This window comes from Heteronotia binoei, chromosome 8 (genome assembly GCF_032191835.1).
Source record: "Heteronotia binoei isolate CCM8104 ecotype False Entrance Well chromosome 8, APGP_CSIRO_Hbin_v1, whole genome shotgun sequence".
Taxonomy (NCBI): domain Eukaryota; kingdom Metazoa; phylum Chordata; class Lepidosauria; order Squamata; family Gekkonidae; genus Heteronotia; species Heteronotia binoei.
In genome coordinates this window covers 73,958,401-73,976,765 of record NC_083230.1, presented here as the reverse complement: position 1 = coordinate 73,976,765, position 18,365 = coordinate 73,958,401, and the positions used below count along the sequence as shown (strand labels likewise).

General features: G+C 41.6%; 1 protein-coding gene across 1 annotated transcript in view; it reads left to right on the top strand.

Moving 5' to 3' along the window:
• Positions 1–18,365, top strand: part of ANKS1B (ankyrin repeat and sterile alpha motif domain containing 1B) — an 831,045-nt gene that overhangs the window by 161,562 nt on the left and 651,118 nt on the right. Inside the window, exon 9 of the mRNA XM_060245226.1 lies at positions 14,263–14,403. Coding sequence (XP_060101209.1) covers positions 14,263–14,403 — 141 coding nt within the window. The remainder of the gene's footprint in view (positions 1–14,262; positions 14,404–18,365) is intronic.

Here is an 18,365-nt window from a genome sequence, read left to right as displayed (position 1 = left end):
CTTCCAGGCCTGTATAGCCTCCAGAAGGTTATTGGCAGCTATTGCTGCTGCCTTCTTGTTTGCCTCCTGCCAGTAAGTGTGCTGTGGGTGACCATAAGGCTGCCTTTTGTCCCACAAAGGTGGGCTAGGGGCTGTGCCAAGCCCAGGAACCAGACACTTGTCTAAATTTAATGTACTGACTAGACCATCACTGCCAACACAACTTGGTGATTGCAGTAGCCCCTTGGATTATGGCTGTTTCAGTACATGAAAAGGTGCAGGGAGGAACAAGATCATATGGTCCTTCTACATTGGGGGACCAATTGGGATGGCTCCCTCATGTTTTTAAAGAGTCAAATTCATCCCTAAAATGTCAGTGGCCACAGGTCAAACCTGTGGCTGCTGTAAAATCTAGTTTGGCTCTTAGCTTAGACCTGGCATGAAGTAACAGGAAATGTAGGCTTGCCTGTTAAGATTCTTTGTATTTCACTTCAGTTTTTAAAGTGTTTAAATTGTATTGATGAATTTAAATGTGTTTGTATGTTTAAAGTTCCTTTAAGGGCATCACTGAAAAGCCAGGTTAGAAAAAATAAAATGAATAATAAAATGTTTTTAATGAAAAAGAAATGTGATGTCTGAATTATCCCTGCCACAGATGATGCAGTGCAAATGCTTTTTATTCTTAACTATCTATCTGCAGCATTTATCTAAAGAAAAAGGAATCATGGCTTTGCATAGGCTTTCCCCCTACATTCAGACATACTGCAATGCAAGATGTCTTAAAGAAGCAATTGACTGCATTTGGCAGTTACATATTTTCCTCTGAAAAGAATGCATTTTAAAACAAAATTACTATAAGCTGGAAGAAGATAATAAAATGGTGACCACTGCCTACTCACTTATCGTATGTTTTTTCACTGCTTCTTTAATCTCTGTTCCCTGCTGCAGCATGAAGAATAATGCATTTTCTATAAGCCCCATCATTCTTCCACCCACTTATCCACCCTCGCTTTCACATTAGAAAGCAAAAGCAGGGAGGAAACTGTTTTAGAGCTAATTTGCTTTCAAATATACTGTACTGGAGTTCTTCATTTGTTTATCTGAGTAGTATTCTCATAACTACATGTACACGTATTAGGGGTGTGCACTGGAAAAAATGGTCATTTTTATTCCTTATCATAATCAAAGAAAGGGAATGTGTATTGGTTTTAAGAATTGGTTTTGTATTGGTTTTAAGAATTATATTATATTGTGAACACTTGTTGGGTTCCATTTTCATTAATATTGGATTGGATGTCTGCCAATTGATCTCCATGTGGGGAAAATGACAGGTTTTCCTGAGCAGGCATTTTTCATCAAATGGTATCAAAATACCAGGGAACCTAGTCCATTTTCTTTTCTAAAGCCTCCCCGAATTTCAAGTGAATTATAAAAAGGGGTCTGATTTACAGGCTGCATTGCTGTAAATTTTTAGGGGACTGCACTGCTGTATTTTTATTTATTTATTTGGGGAATGGGAAAGTTTCCTGGCTCTGCCCCCAAAGGTCCCCAGATATTTCCTGAGTTGGACCTGGCAGCCCTAGATTCGGTATGGGGTAGCTTCATATATCTGTGAAATGTCTTACTTTGGTGCTTGGTGCTTTCTGCTCATTGCAAGATCATGGTGTTTTCTGCTTGGGGATGTGTTTGGATTATTTCTCCATTGTTGGTGTGGCTGCTAGTAAAGTGCAGTGGCAACAGGGCTTCCATGTGGCAAATTTCCAACAGCAATGAGCCCAGGACAAATAATCTGTGTTGAAATAACCCTAGCAATGAGCAGGAAGTGTCTTGTGCCAAAGGACTGCTCTTCAAAATGAAGTGCCTCCAGGGGATTAATAATATACACACACACAACCCCCCCCCCCGCAAGAAGCAAATGCCTCAGAAAATAAGAAAAGGAAAGGCAGAAGATATAAAATTACACATTGATCTGTACAGAATCCAAAAACACAATGAAAATAATGGCTGTCCAAAATTATTCCCTTACTGGTAGCAAACGGCATGCTCTTTGATGTCCCTCATAAAAAACAATGCTAGATAGGTTAGCTAAATTGGGAGGGGTAGCAAATACAGTAGAAGACACAGTCAGGATACAGGATGATCTTTACAGGCTGAAAATCTGAGCTGAAACAAAATGAACTAACAATAATTTAAAACAATAATATTAAATTACAGAATTAAAACAATAAAAGTTAAATAATTAAAACTACATTTAGGATGCTACTCAAAGTTTTGATATAAGCAGGATACAATACACGGTCCCACTGCCACCTCCTTGTGTTGCACTCTCTTGCTCCCTCCCCCACACACATGCACACACAGAACCCCACTGCTCTCACACACATGGCCCACTTAGGGTTGCCAAGTCCAATTAAAGAAAAATCTGGGGACTTTGGGGGTGGAGCCAGGAGACTTTGGGGGTGGAGCCAAGAACAAGGATGTGACAAGCATAATTGAACTCCAAGGGAGTTCTTGCCATCACATTTAAAGAGACAGCACACCTTTTAAAATGCCTTTCTTCCATAGGAAATAATTAAGGATAGGGGCACCATATTTTGGGGCTCATAGAATTGGACCCTCTGGTCCAATCGTTTTGAAACTTGGGGGGTATTTTGGGGAGAGGCACTAGATGCTATACTAAAAATTTGGTGCCTCTACCTCAAAAAATAGCCCCCCCAGAGCCCCCAATACCCACGGATCAATTTCCTATTATTCCCTATGGGAATTGTTCTCCATAGGGAATAATAGAGTGCCCAGTAGACATTTCCCTCCCCCCCACGCTTTCTAAAGGGGGGGGCTCCAAACTAGGGAACCTCCTGCCCCCTCCCTCTCACACACACACACTTACCAGATCTTCCTCCGGACAACTCTACTTCCTGTGAAAACAAAAGCAAAAGAAAGGGAGGGGCCGTTCTCAGAAGCCCTTTCTGCTTCCTGCCCAGCCTTAAAGGGGCAGACATTTTGCAAACGGCTCAGGAGCTCTACAACATGAAGCCTAAAGGTATGTTCTCCCCCCCTCCACCCCCCACCCCCCCTTCCAGAGTTTTGAAGAGCGGGAGATGAGGCTGCGAACCCAGAAGTGTCCCGCCAGAGCGGGAGGTTTGGGAAGCCTAGGCCCACTGCCTCCTTGTGCCACGTTCTCTCTCTCTCCCTCCCTCCCCTTCTCTTACATGCACACACACACACATACATAGCCCCACTGCCACCTCCTTATGTTGCACTCTCTTGCTCCCCCTCTCTCTCACACATGTGCACACACAGCCCCACCACCTCTTTGTGCTGTGTTCTCTCTCTCTCACACACACACAGCCCCGCTGCTACCTCCTAGCACTGCACTCTCTCTCTCTCTTTCTCGCTCGCTCCCTCTCTCTTTCTCACACACATGGTGCCCCCCTGGCCTAGTGCCCAAGGAAAGGAAAGGTCCCCTGTGCAAGCTCCAGTTGTTTCCGACTCTGCGGTGACGTTGCTTTCTCAACATTTTCACGGCAGACTTTTTTACAGGGTGGTTTGCCATTGCCTTCTCCAGTCTTTTACACTTCCCCCCCAGCAAGCTGGGTGCTCATTTTATGGATTTCGGAGGAATGGAAGGCTGAGTCAACCTTCGGCTGGCTACCTGAATTCAGCTTCTGCCGGAATCGAACTCAGGTCATGAGCAGAGAGTTCAGACCGCAGTACTGCAGAACTGCTGCTTTACCACTCTGCGCCACGGGGCTGCTAGTGCCCTAGGCAAACCCCTAATTTGTCTGTACTTGTAGAATTATATAACAATTCCTGTACAGTTCTTTAAAATATTCATTGTTCCTTGGCCTAGTGAATTCTCAGACACTCTGGTACAGAAGTAGAATTATATAACAATTCCTGTACAGTTCTTTCAAATATTCATTGTTCCTTGGCCTAGTGAATTCTCAGACACTCTGGTACAGAAGTACTAAAGATTACCCTACATAATCTTAGTAGTGATTCTATGTACTCTTACACATGTGTGCTCAATATATCTAAAGATAAATCAGTTTCCCCCCAGAGAACTTCAGTGCATCAGCCATAAATAAAACTGCACATTTTGTTGAAATCCTTCTTACATTGCTTAAACTCTATGATATGGATTCTTATAATAATTTAAAAACCCTATCAGTCATATTATGTACAATACTTACACCCTGTCTTTGCAGGTGTTTAAATTGCTAGGGCATAATGCATTAAACAACTTTGAGTAATATTTAGCAGACTTTTATAGAAGAATTGTTAAGTAGGGAAATCCCATTTTTATGCCAGCTGAACATTCTCTGCATTCCAGTTTGTGCCAGGGGTTCAGCGGCAGCTGTTCCTGTTCTTCTTGTATGCCCCAAGGCTCCTCCACCATGATAGCTAACTCAGCAGGAAGAGGTGAATGCCCGACCACTTGCTTTTCTTTCTTTCAATAAACTTCTTATGTACTGTTTCTCTACCTTAAGCATAGCAATTCTACTTGGCAAGTAAGTGCACTTTCTATACCACTGGCTAATGGGTCGTTTTACATAACAACAAGCGGGTCAGTTCAAAGGAAGGGAAAGAGGTCGATTCCATCTCCACTTTCTCTGTGAATGAGGCTTCGAAAAGTTAAAGAACATTTTTAAGTATTGGAAATAATCTGAATTAGACTGAATGCAGATATCTAAAACGACCTGGACTATAATTGGATATGTGTTAAAGAGGTTATTATCTGGCTGCAATATGGTCTGAACAAAAATGAGATATATTCTAGAAAGATTTCTCTTTGTTGTCGGATAGCAACTGAAATGGTAACATTTAAACTCACAGCTAGAGAAGATTTGGAAGGGCGGACTGAGTCTCTGAGCTACTTTTCAACTTGGATTAATAGACTGAGCTTGTTGACAGAGAAAAATGGCATTACCAAGCGAAATGTTTTATAAAAAAGACATATTATGTAATATAAATTCTCTGAAGCAGGATCTTGGTTCATTAACAGAGTTGATTAAGAAACAAATGGGAGCTTTTGTGCTGAAAACTAGCGAAATCGCAAATCTACATGAGCAGAGTGTTAAAGAGATCCTGGTGATGTCTGTGGAATTGAAAGGGAGAGTGAACTGCTGGGAAAAGAACAAAAGAAAACTAAAATGGAACCTTGTGGCGCAGTTAAAAAGAAAGACCGGAAATCGAGATTGATTGAAGTTTTGTCGAGAGGAACAAATGGCATGGAATTCTTCCTACTTTTACCGAGAGGGATGACTGCATTAAGGAGAGAGAAGGTGCATCTCAGCCAAAAAATCAAGATGTGGAAATTTTTCAGGAAGAAGGGTTTTTGAATTGTCTCTCTCTCTAGGATAGTCGGATATGGAACTCTCAATAAGAACTGACATGCGATTTTAAAAGGCTGAGATTTTTTGGGTTATATTAAGTTTTTTCTCCTAGGGTGTTTTCGCACTCACCTTCAGCCGGCGCCGCGACCCTCTTGACGACGGAGGATCTGTGCTGATTTCCCACACGAAGCGCTGGAGCAACCAGAAGAGCCGCCAATTTCCGGCGCGAAGCCCGCTCAAACGTAAATCGCCAAGAAGCAGGAAAACGCTTGAGCGGGCTTCGCGCCGGAAATTGGCGGCTCTTCTGGTTGCTCCAGCGCTTCGTGTGGGAAATCAGCACAGATCCTCCGTCGTCAAGAGGGTCGCGGCGCCGGCTGAAGGTGAGTGCGAAAACACCCCTAGAGTAATATGGACATAAGAGCTAAAGGGATGAAAAGTTTTGAAAAGAATTTTATGTAAAAAATAGTTAACATGGATTAATTTTTAAGAAGGCAGACAACATAATTATCTTGTAATTTGGTAGATTTGCCCTTAATAGATAAAGATATTTGTTTCTTATGCTCAGTTTTATGATGATATTGTTAAACTAACAAGCTAGTCTGTATTTTTAATATGGTTGAGTTAAGCAGCAAAAAATCAAGACGTGGAAACCCTTCAGGAAGAAGGATTTTTGAACTGTTGTTCTCTCTGTGGGTAATTAGATATGGAATTTTTAATAAGAATTGATATGCTATTTTAAAAGGGCAAGTGAGATCTCAAGGATGGAAAAGTTTTACAAAAATGTTATATAAATAAATAGTTAATTTGGATTAATTGTTAAGAAGGCAGACAGCACAATTATTTTGTAATTTGGTAGATCTGCTTTTAGTACGTTTGTCTGGAGAAACTGTCTATATTGAGATAGATAAACTATCATGTTTTATTTTTAGCCTGTTAAAGATATTTGTTTTAGACCATATTAAGGAGAGAGAAGGTGCATCTTAGTCAAAAATCAAGATGTAGAATTTTTCAGGAAGAAGGGTTTTTGAATTCTCTCTCTCTGTGGGTAGTTGGATATGGAACTCTTAATAAGAATTGACATGCGATTTTTAAAGGCTGAGATTTTTGGATTATATTAAGTTTTTTTCCTAGAGTAATATGGATATAAGAGCTAAAGTACTGAAAAGTTTTGAAAAGAATTTTATGTAAATAAATAGTTAACTTGGATTAATTTTTAAGAAGGCAGACAACATAATTATCTTGTAATTTGGTAGATTTACTCTTAATAGATAAAGATATTTGTTTCTTAGGCTCATATTAATGATGATATTGTTAAACTAATAAGCTAGTCTATATTTTTAATATGGTTGAGTTAAGCAGCAAAAAGCAGCAAAAAATCAAGATGTGGAAACCTTCCAGGAAGAAAGGTTTTTAAACTGTTGTTCCCTCTGTGGGTAATTAGATATGGAATTTTTAATAAGAACTGATATGCGGTTTTAAAAGGTCAAGTGAGATCTTTGGAAAAGTTTTACAAAAAATGCTATATAAATAAATAGTTAATTTGGACCAATTGTTAAGAAGGCTGACAGCACAACTATTTTGTAATCTGACAGATCTGCTCTTAGTATGTTTGTTTGGAGAAACTGATTATACTGAGATAGATAAACTATTATGTTTTATTTTTAGCTTGTTAAGGATAAAGATATTGGTTTTATAGGCTTATTTTGATGACGATATTGTTAAAATAACAAGTTAGTCTGTGTTTTCAATATGGTTAAGCCTAACCAGCCAGTTCTGTGTTGAGACTGCGCTGACTTTTTTATACTTATATGTGTTGAAGAAGAATTGTTTATACCATTTTCACACACAGCTTACCTCGCAGTCACAATCCTGTTCCCTCCGCAGTGTCTGGTCAGATTTCCCACCATCTGCACTGGAGTTACAGGAAGTGCCGCAGCCTCTGCGTAGCAAACGTAAACTGGGTTTTAGTGGTTTACATTTGCTACGCAAAAGCCGCGGCACTTCCTGCAACTCCGGTGCAGATGGTGGGAAATCCGACCAGACGCTGCAGAGGGAACAGGATTGTGACTGCGAGGTAAGCTGTGTGCGAAAACAGACTTGCATTTCAAGTAATAGTTTAGTAAAAAATCTACAATGAAAGATAAAAATGGTAAAATATAGGGGGAGAACCTCATATTTGCAGGTAGAAAGAACTGGGTATTTTATTTGAAGATAGAATTGTAATTGATATATTTGCATTCTTCTTTGTTTCTGTTTTTCCCACTTTGTATCCATCCCTTCCCCTCTTTAATGTATCTATGCTTTTGCCTTTTCTTTTTGTAGTTAAAATTAATAAAAATTATAAAAACAATAAAACACATTTTTATAAATTGTTCATATTACATACCTGTCTCCCCATATGTTCCCCGGAGAGCCTTGTGCTCTGTAGATCAACATCTCCTGGTAATCCCTGCCCCAAGAGATGACCTTAGCCTTGACCAGGGCCAGGGCTTTTTTGACCCTAGCCCCAGCCTGGTGGAACAGGCTCCCACCTGAGCTCAGAGCCCTGTGGGAGCTGTTACAGCTCCACAAGGCCTGTAAGATGGAGCTGTTCCACAAGGCCTTTGGGTTAGGCAGCAGGTGTTAAACCATCTCAGCCTCCCCTGTCTTTGGTACCTACCCAGTGCCTTCCAGATACAGTTTATTACCTATGGCAGGGGTGTCAAACATGCAGCCCAGGGGCCGAATCAGGCCCTCGGAAGTCTCCTATCAGGCCCCCAAGCAACTGGCTCTTGTCTGTTTCCTTCTCCCTCTCTCTTGCTTCCTTCTGCATCTCAGCTTGCTTTGCAAGGCTTGCTCAGTCACACAGAAACTACAGAGCAAAGCCTCTATTTTCTCCATTGGTTGAGGCTCCTCCCCCTCCTGGTCCCCTGGGGAGGGAGGGAAATAGCCAGAGCTTCCTTTGCCCAGTTCCCTGGATTCCATGGGAGAAATACAAAGAAAGCACCTTCAGGACTAATGTGCTAATGTTTTAAGCATGTTGTAAGCTTCTTTTTTTAAAAAAAATCTTTAGTCGTGTTTGTCTGTGTCCTTTAAAAAGTTTATATCTCTGCTACCTAATCTTCAATAGGTACACACATGGCTCGGCCCAACATAGCCTGGTCTGGCCCGACAAGGTCTCATTTATGTCAGATCCAGCCCTCATAACAAATGAGTTCGACACCCCTGACCTATGGGCCACTGTTGTGTATAAGGATATCTACCACCATCTGATTAAAAACTGCTATAAATCAGGCTACTGAATTACTGTCTGTTTGGAACGCTACAGGAGATGTTGGACTGTCAGTGTTTTTAGTGTCATCTTGTTTTGATTGTTTACATTGTTGAATTGTTTTTATTACTGGTTTTATTGTTATTATGTTGTGAGTCATCCTCAGGGGGTTTTTTGTAGAAAAAAACCCAGAAGAAATTAATTTGCATATTAGGCTACGCCCCCTGACATCACCATTGTTTCACACTCTAAGCCAATGCACTCTAAGCCACTCTAAGCCACTCTAAGCCAATGCACTCTAAGCCAAGGTAAAGTTAGCTGACATCCCCATTCCTTACTTTTCATAGAGGTTAGAATGAATCAATCCATTTTGAGCTCTTTGAACATAAGAACATAAGAGAAGCCATGTTGGATCAGGCCAACGGCCCATCAAGTCCAACACTCTGTGTCACACAGTGACAAAAAATTTTATATACACACATACACTGTGGCTAATAGCCACTGATGGACCTGTGCTCCATATTTTTATCTAAACCCTTCTTGAAGGTGGCTATACTTGTGGCCGCCACCACCTCCTGTGGCAGTGAATTCCACATGTTAATCACCCTTTGGGTGAAAAAGTACTTCCTTTTATCCGTTTTAACCTGTCTGCTCAGCAATTTCATCGAATGCCCACGAGTTCTTGTATTGTGAGAAAGGGAGAAAAGTACTTCTTTCTCTACTTTCTCCATCCCATGCATTATCTTGTAAACCTCTATCATGTCACCCCGCAGTCGACGTTTCTCCAAGCTAAAGAGCCCCAAGCGTTTCAACCTTTCTTCATAGGGAAAGTGCTCCAGCCCTTTAATCATTCTAGTTGCCCTTCTCTGGACTTTCTCCAATGCTATCCACTTTTCTGTGCTTCTCACTTTTATGTTGTCGAAGGCTTTCACAGCCGGAGTCCATTGGTTGTAGATTTCCGGACTGTGTGGCCATGATTTTGGCATTGTGAGACTTGACCTTTTGCCAGCAACTATGACTGGAGTTCTCACTGCATCAGATTGAGAAGAAGTTGATAGGCACTGGCAGACTTGGCAAACCTGAAAAATCAGCAGTGACGGAACATAGCCTAACTCAAACAGGACACAGTATCTTGCCCCAACACAACCACTTTTAACTTTAAAAGAGGTAAATTCTCTGAGATGAGGAGGCATGTGAAGAGGAAACTGAAAGGAAAAGTAATATGGTCAAAACTCTTGGGGAAATCAAATGCAGGTCTGTGATCAGGCAGGCAAAAAAGGGACTGTGAGGAACATATAGCAAAAAGCATAAAGACCAACAATAAAATTTTCTTCAAATACATTAGAAGCAGGAAACCAGCCAGGGAGGCAGTGGGGCCCTTGGATAACCAAGGAGTAAGAGGACTACTGAAGGATGATAGGGAAATGGCTGAGAAGCTGAATACATTTTTTGCCTGCGTCTTCACTGTGGAAGATGGAAAGTGTTTGCCCACTCCAGAACCACTAATTTTGGAAGGGGTGTTGAAAGACCTGAGTCAGATTGAGGTGATGAGAGAGGAGGTCCTACAACTGATAGACAGATTAAAAACTGATACGTTACCAGGCCCAGATGGTATACATCCAAGAGTTCTGAAAGAAAGGTGAACTTGTGGATCTCCTGACAAAAAATATGTAATCTTTCATTGAAATCTGCCTCTGTTCCTGAGGACTGGAAGGTAGCAAATGTCACCCCCATCTTTAAAAAGGGTTCTAGAGCATCTGGGAAATTACAGGCCAGTCAGTCTGACTTGAATACTGGGAACGTTGGTGGAAACCATTATCAAAGAGAGAATTAGTAGGCACATTGATGAACAAAAGTTATTGAGGAAGACTCAGCATGGGCTCTGTAAGGGAAGATCTTGCCTCACTAACCTTTTAGAGTTCTTTGAGGGGATGAACAAACATGTGGACAAAGGGGACCCAATAGATGGTGTTTATCTTGACTTCCAGAAAGCTTTTGATAAAGTTCCTCATCAAAGACTCCTTAGTAAGCTCGAGAGTCATGGGATAAAAGGACAAGTCCTCTTGTGGATCAAAAACTGGTTAATTAATAGGAAACAGAGAGTGAGTATAAATGAGCAATTTTCTCAGTGGAGAGTGGTAAGCAGTGGGGTGCTGCAGGGTCCAATTCTTTTTAATTTGTCCATTAATGATTTGGAGTTGGGAGTAAGCAGTGAAGTGGCCAAGTTTGCAGATGACACTAAATTGTTCAGGGTGGTGAGAATCAGAGAGGATTGTGAGGCACTCCAAAGGGATCTGTTGAGGCTGGGGGAGTGGGCGTTAGCATGGCAAATGAGGTTCAACATGGCCAAGTGCAAAGTAATGCACATTGGGGCTAAAAATCCTAACTATAAATATAAGTTGCTGGGGTGTGAACTGGCGGAGACTGACTATTTGAGTGATCTTGGGGTCATGGTAGATAACTCAAAGAAAATGTTGAGACAGTGTGCGACTGCAACAACAACAAAAAAAAAGGCCAACGCCATGCTGGGAATTATTAGGATGGCAATTGAAAACAAATCAGCCAGTATCATAATGCCCCTGCTATGTATAAATCGATGGTGCAGCTTCATTTGGAGTACTGTGTACAGTTCTGGTCACTGCACCTCAAAAAAGATATTATAGCATTGGAAAAAGTGCAGAAAAGGGCAACTAGAATGATTAAAGGGTTGGAACACTTTCCCTATGAAGCAAGGTTAAAATGCTTGGGGCTCTTTAGCTTGGAGAAACAACTGAGGGATGACATGATAGAGGTTTATAAGATTGTGAATGGGGTAGAGAAGGTAGGGAAAGAAGTACTTTTCTCCCTTTCTCACAATATGAGAACTCGTGGACATTCAATGAAATTGCTGAGCAGTTGGATTAGAATGGGTACAAGGAAGCACTTCTTTACCCATAGAGTGATTAACACATGGAAGTCACTGCTACAGGAGGTGGTGGTGGCTACAAGCATAGACAGCTTCAAGAGGGGATTGGATAAGGATATGGAGCAGAAGTCCATCAGTGGCTATTAGCCACAGCTTGTTGTTGGAACTCTGTGTCTGGGGCAGTGATGCTCTGTATTCTTGGTGCTTGGGGGCACAGTGGGGCTTCTAGTGTCCTGGCCCCACTGGTGGATCTCATGATGGCACTTGGTTTTTTTGGCCACTGTGTGACACAGAGTGTTGGACTGGATGGGCCATTGGCCTGATCCAACATGGCTTCTCTCGTGTTCTTATGTTCTTATCTTATTCCAAGACTATTACCATGTTAGATTACACAGAGAAGCCATTAAAATCCATAAACATAAATACAATTTCAACAGGAAGGAAGTTTAAAATGAATAGGGCATGGCTTCCAGTCCTGAAAAACACAAAATGTCCTACAACTTACAACAGCACTACAGATAAAATTAGAATTTCAATAGCCTATCCATATACAAAAGAACCCCCTCAGATAAGCTCCTCCATTAGCATGTCACAGCCCAGGAAGCTCCAACAAGATAATGACTCAGCCTTACCCCACCTGCCTGAGTAGATATAAATCACCTGCCTACCAACTTCTTCTCAATTTGACGCAGAGAGAACTCCAGTTTTCTGGGTTACACCTCTGAGGATGTCAGTCACAGTTGCTAGCAAAACGTCAGCTCTCACAATGCCAAGACCATGGCCACACAGCCTGGAAAATCTACAACAACCAATGGACTCCAGCTGGTAAAGCCTTCGACAACATATTGCTATAAACTTTCTTCACAGGGAAAGTGTTCCAATCCATTAATCATTCTAGTTGTCCTTTTCTGGACTTTTTCCAATTCTATAATATCTTTTTTGAGGTGTGGTGAAAAGAATTGTATGCAATATTCCAAATGAGGCCACACCACTGATTTATATAGGGACATTATGATACTGATACTGATACTGATTTGCTGTCAATTCCCTTCCTAATAATCCCCAGCATAGCGTTGGCCTTTTTTTATTGCACATACTGTCTCAACATTTTCAGTGTGTTATCTACCATGACTCCAAGATCTCTCTCTTGGTCAATCTCCACCAGTTCAGACCTCATCAATGTGTATTTATAGTTAGGCTTTTTGGCCTGAATGTGCATTACTTTACACTTGGCCATGTTGAACCTCATTTGCCATGTTAACACCCACTCGCCCAGCCTTGACAGATCCCTTTGGAGTGCCTCCCTGATTCTCACCATCCTGAACAATTTAGTGTTATCCGCAAACTTAGCCACTTCACTGCTTACTCCCAACTCCAAATCATTAACAAATTAAAAATCACCAGACTCGGTACTGAGCCCTGCGGTACCCCACTGCTTACCACCCTCCACTGTGAAAATAACTCATTTATACTCACACTCTATTTCCTGTTACTTAGTTTTTGATTGACCACGGGGACTTATCCTTTTACCCCATGACTATTTAGCTTGCTTAGGAGCTTTTGATGAGGAACTTTATAAAAAACTTTCTGGAAGTCAAGGTAAACATCTATTGGGTTCCTTACAGAACCCATGCTGATTTTTCCTCAATAGCTTTTGTTCATCAATGTGTCTACTAATTCTCTCTTTAATAATGGTTTCCACCAACTTACCCGGTATTGACATCAGACTGACTGGCCTGTAATGTCCCGGATCTCCTTTGGAACCCTTTTTTAATTTGGGGGTGACATTAGCTACTTTCCGGTCCTCATGAATGGAAGCAGATTTTAATGAAAGATTACATATTTTTGTCAGAAGATCCACAAATTGACATATTAATCCTCCACGGTTTACTAATGAATACCTTCTACAATGAAATAAGTTCTATATACATGAAGGCACATGTTCTGACTGGAAGACTAGGGCCAAAGTGCAACACAGTATATAGGGTTAAGCCTATGTAAATGTTTGGCCAACTTCTTTGGTATATTATAGTCTGAGTTGTTATTACAGAATACTGAAGGGAAATAAAGGTTACTATTAAATAATGATGTGTTTAAATGATTTGAACCCAGAAGTTCTAAATATTTTATTGCAATGTATTCTTTGCCCTATCTTGTCATAGATCAAGCAATAACATTTTAAAGTCAAAAGGAAAATCAATTCTGATACTAAAATTTAGTAGGATTCTAATATTTACCATATACCACTTGTATTAAACTCGGTTACAAAACTCAGTTCAGGTGGATGTATTGAATTCCAATTAATTTGTAGAGGTTGGACCCATGAAGGAAGGAGTCACACAATGGATATCATCCCCCTTCCCCCAAGAATCTCCTGAGGTCCTTGGAAAAATAATCCTGAGTGCTGGAAGACCCTCAGAATCAAAATGAGTGGCAACATTGGGAACTACGGAGATCACCTGCCCATCCCTTGGGTGAGTGGTTGCTGAGATAGTAGAATAACCTACTCAGGAGGAGAAGGGATGATTTCTATCAATTAATTGCTCTCGTCTACCGCACTGCATTCCATTCTGTAACTGAGGATCCCACAACCTTCAAGCATATAGTTCACAGAGTGCAGGAAACTAAAGGGAGAATGGGAAATATTGGTTCCATAAACTCCTCCTTTTCATGGTTTGTAGAATCTGATCTTGTCTATTTTATTAGACAAGATATCTGAAGTTTAAAAAAATAAGATTGCCTTTTTATTAATATACAGTATATTTATGAAAGTCCTACTTCTTTGTTTTTAGAGACCATCTTCAACCAATGTATCACCAGCAGAGGAAGAAGAAGAAGAAGAAGGAGGTGAAAGTTGTGGACCTACAGGATTGTGGGAAGCTCTGACACCCTGTAATGGATGTAGAAATCTTGGGTTTTCTAGTCTTACTCAGGTATTTACTTGATTCCTGATCTTCTTATAGAATATTTTTAAATAAAGGGTCTTCTATTATAGTTTTATATGTTTTTTTTTTAAATACTGATATTAGACCCAGGGCCAAAATAGATGTGATGCTGCTCTGAATTCACAGTCTCACCAAATCTTCCCTTTGTGATGGAAATGGGCCACACAGAAAGGCTGGTCATGGGGGGTGGGGTGGGGAGGCAAACCATATATTGGAAGCTTGATCGCAACCATTTATTTATTTATTTATTTTATTTTCTACATTTATAGCCTGCCCTTTCCCGTGAAGGGCTCAGGGCGGATTCCAACAAGCTAAAACATTAAAATCAACAATAAAACATCAAAATAGTTAAAACAATTAAATCAATCATTTAAGATGCAATGGATGGTATAAGCACTTGAGGTGTAATTATCATGGGCAGCTTAAGTTGCCCCAAGATGTCAACAGTATTGGCCCCAAATAAAGTGGCAGTCATTGCTGGGAGGCCAGTTGGATGGTGTAGTAAGGTGAGGACGTCTGCTTGCCTCAACCATAGACCTGGCGAAACAGCTCCATTTTACAGGCCCTCCAGAATGGTAACAAATCCGGAAGGGCCCGAATTTCTAGAGGGAGCTGATTCCACCAGGTCGGGGCAGGGCCAAAAAGGCCCTGGCCCTGGTCAAGACAAGCCGGACATCCTTTGGGCCAGGGATGGTCAAAAGATGTTGGCTGGCCGATTGAAATGGCCTTCGGGGCTCATATAGGGAGAGACAGTCCCGCAGGTATGCCGGTCCCAGGCTGTGCAAGGCTTTAAATGTCAATACTAAAACCTTGAAGTGGATCCAGTACTTGATAGGTAGCCAGTGCAGACTGTGCAGCATCGGCTAACTGCTTGGCCATAAAGGCAATTCAGTAAGCAGTCATGCTGCTGCATTCTGCACCAGCAGGATTTTCTGAATCAGTATCAAGGGCAAGCCTGCATAGCACATAGTCCAACCTGGAAGTGACTGTTGCATGGATCACTATAGCTAAGTCCTGAGGAGCCAGATAGGGTGCTAGTTGTTTGGCCTGCCGAAGATGGTAGAAAGCAGATTGTGCAACAGCTGTGACCTGGGCCTCCATAGAAAGGGTGGCATCCAGTATCACACCCAGACTCCTCACCTTCTGAGCTGGCACAAGAGGTGCGCCATCCAGGGTGGGGAGCCGGATGCCCAATCATGGCCCTCCACGACTCATGAACAGGACCTCCGTTCAGCTTCAGTCAGCTCAGTTGTAGCCAACCAGCCACTGCTTCCAATTCCCTGGTCAGATGGTCTGGGGCAGAGTCTGACTGGCCAAGTTTTAGAAGTGAGGCTAGGTGAGATCTTGCAGACAATCCAAAGCAGAGGTTACCACACCTCCATAAATGTGTGAATATGTTTGTGCAGGGAGCAGAAAACAAGGTTCTTTTACCTAAAGAGGTGGCTGAGAGTAGCATGTTTTCAGTAGGAAAAAGATGTAAGAGACCTGATTAAAGGTTTGAAAAGGAATATATGGAGTTGGTTGAGGGATTTGGGGACTATCCTAAGCAAATATTAGCAAATACTAAATCAAAGCACTGACAGAGTCCATTCCTTATCCAAACTAATAATATAACAACAGCAATGATAAATTGACCAGAGCTACAATTTGGAGCAAGTGTTACTTATAAGTAAAAGTAACTTTAAGTAAAGTTACTTTAAGTAAAAGTAACTCCAAATTTAAGTAAATTTGAAGCAAGGGTTACTTTTAAGTTACTTTTAAGTAAAAAGGTGTAAATGTGGGGGGACATGGGGAAATAAGACAGAGGAGACATGGAATCCATTGTTCCAGATGTGAGGCCTAAATAGCAGAAGAGCAAAATGCTAGCTTTTGTGTAATGCAGTATGGGTTAGAAAATAAAGGGAGATAAGTCAAAATGGTTAGCACAGATATGCCTGCCCTATTGTGCAGAGAAATCATATGAAAGAAAGAGGGATGCAGCATGTTGAAAGCCTGCTTTGCAGTCTGTGTTGTAACCCAGGTCAGACTCAAATCTCCTGCTCTAAAGCCAGGCTAGTTATAGTGTTTTTAGGCTGTAGGATAAGATGGGGTCTTTTTGGGGGGGGGGGGCAGAGAGAGATAACAACAGAGGATAACGTGAGAGCTAGGGAATTCATTAAGTTAAAACTAAAGAACCGACTAAAGGGCAACAGGGAAGGGCATCAGGCAGGAAAGTTTTTGATTGAATTATAATTCAGGATTACAAAATGGGGGCTTAAAGTTGGAGTCATATATTTTTCAGGAACTTTAGGAACACTGGGAAGATCTGAATTGGAGTTTCCAGGTTGTCACAGGGCGCTTAATTATCTGAATTGTGTTAATAGGCAGTGCTTGAATATCATGTAAAAGACAATGCAGGAAGAGGTATCATAGGGTGTGATCACTTGGCAGACTTGATTCACTATAGCAACTCCCACCCCTGGATTCAACATGCACATGCAGATGCACATGCAGGAGTGTATGCTTTATTGAGTCCCAAAGCAAATCATACTGGGCATGAACAGGTATATTTATACACCAAAATGTATTTATTTATTTTATTTTATTTATATCCCGCCCTCCCCACCGAAGGCAGGCTCAGGGCAGCTCACAGGTATCCTGAGGGTATGATAACACAGGTGAGCTAATGTGACAATAGTATGAACATAAGAACATAAGAGAAGCCATGTTGGATCAGGCCAACAGCCCATCCAGTCCAACACTCTGTGTCACACAGTGGCAAAAAAATTTATATATATACACACACACTGTGGCTAATAGCCACTGATGAACCTGTGCTCCATATTTTTATCTAAACCCCTCTTGAAGGTGGCTATACTTGTGGCCGCCACCACCTCCTGTGGCAGTGAATTCCACATGTTAATCACCCTTTGGGTGAAGAAGTACTTCCTTTTATCCGTTTTAACCTGTCTGCTCAGCAATTTCATCGAATGCCCACGAGTTCTTGTATTGTGAGAAAGGGAGAAAAGTACTTCTTTCTCTACTTTCTCCATCCCATGCATTATCTTGTAAACCTCTATCATGTCACCCCGCAGTCGACGTTTCTCCAAGCTAAAGAGCCCCAAGCGTTTCAAACTTTCTTCATAGGGAAAGTGCTCCAGCCCTTTAATCATTCTAGTTGCCCTTTTCTGGACTTTCTCCAATGCTATAATATCCTTTTTGAGGTGCGGCGACCAGAACTGCACACAGTACTCCAAATGAGACCGCACCATGGATTTATACAGGGGCATTATGATACTGGCTGATTTGTTTTCAATTCCCTTCCTAATAATTTCCAGCATGGCGTTGGCCTTTTTTATTGCAAACGCACACTGTCTTGACATTTTCAGTGAGTTATCTACCACGACCCCAAGATCTCTCTCTTGGTCAGTCTCTGCCAGTTCACACCCCATCAACTTGTATTTGTAGCTGGGATTCTTGGCCCCAATGTGCATTACTTTGCACTTGGCCACATTGAACCGCATCTGCCACGTTGATGCCCACTCACCCAGCCTCAACAGATCCCTTTGGAGTTCCTCACAATCCTCTCTGGTTCTCACCACCCTGAACAATTTAGTGTCATCCGCAAACTTGGCCACTTCACTGCTCACTCCCAACTCTAAATCATTTATGAATAAGTTAAAGAGCATGGGACCCAGTACCGAGCCCTGCGGCACCCCACTGCTTACCGTCCTCCACTGCGAAGACTGCCCATTTATACTCACTCTCTGCTTCCTATTACTAAGCCAGTTTTTGATCCACAAGAGGACCTGTCCTTTTACTCCATGACTCACAAGCTTTCTAAGGAGCCTTTGATGAGGAACTTTATCGAAAGCTTTCTGGAAGTCAAGATAAACAATATCTATCGGGTCTCCTTTGTCCACATGTTTGTTCACCCCCTCAAAGAAATGTAACAGGTTAGTGAGGCAAGA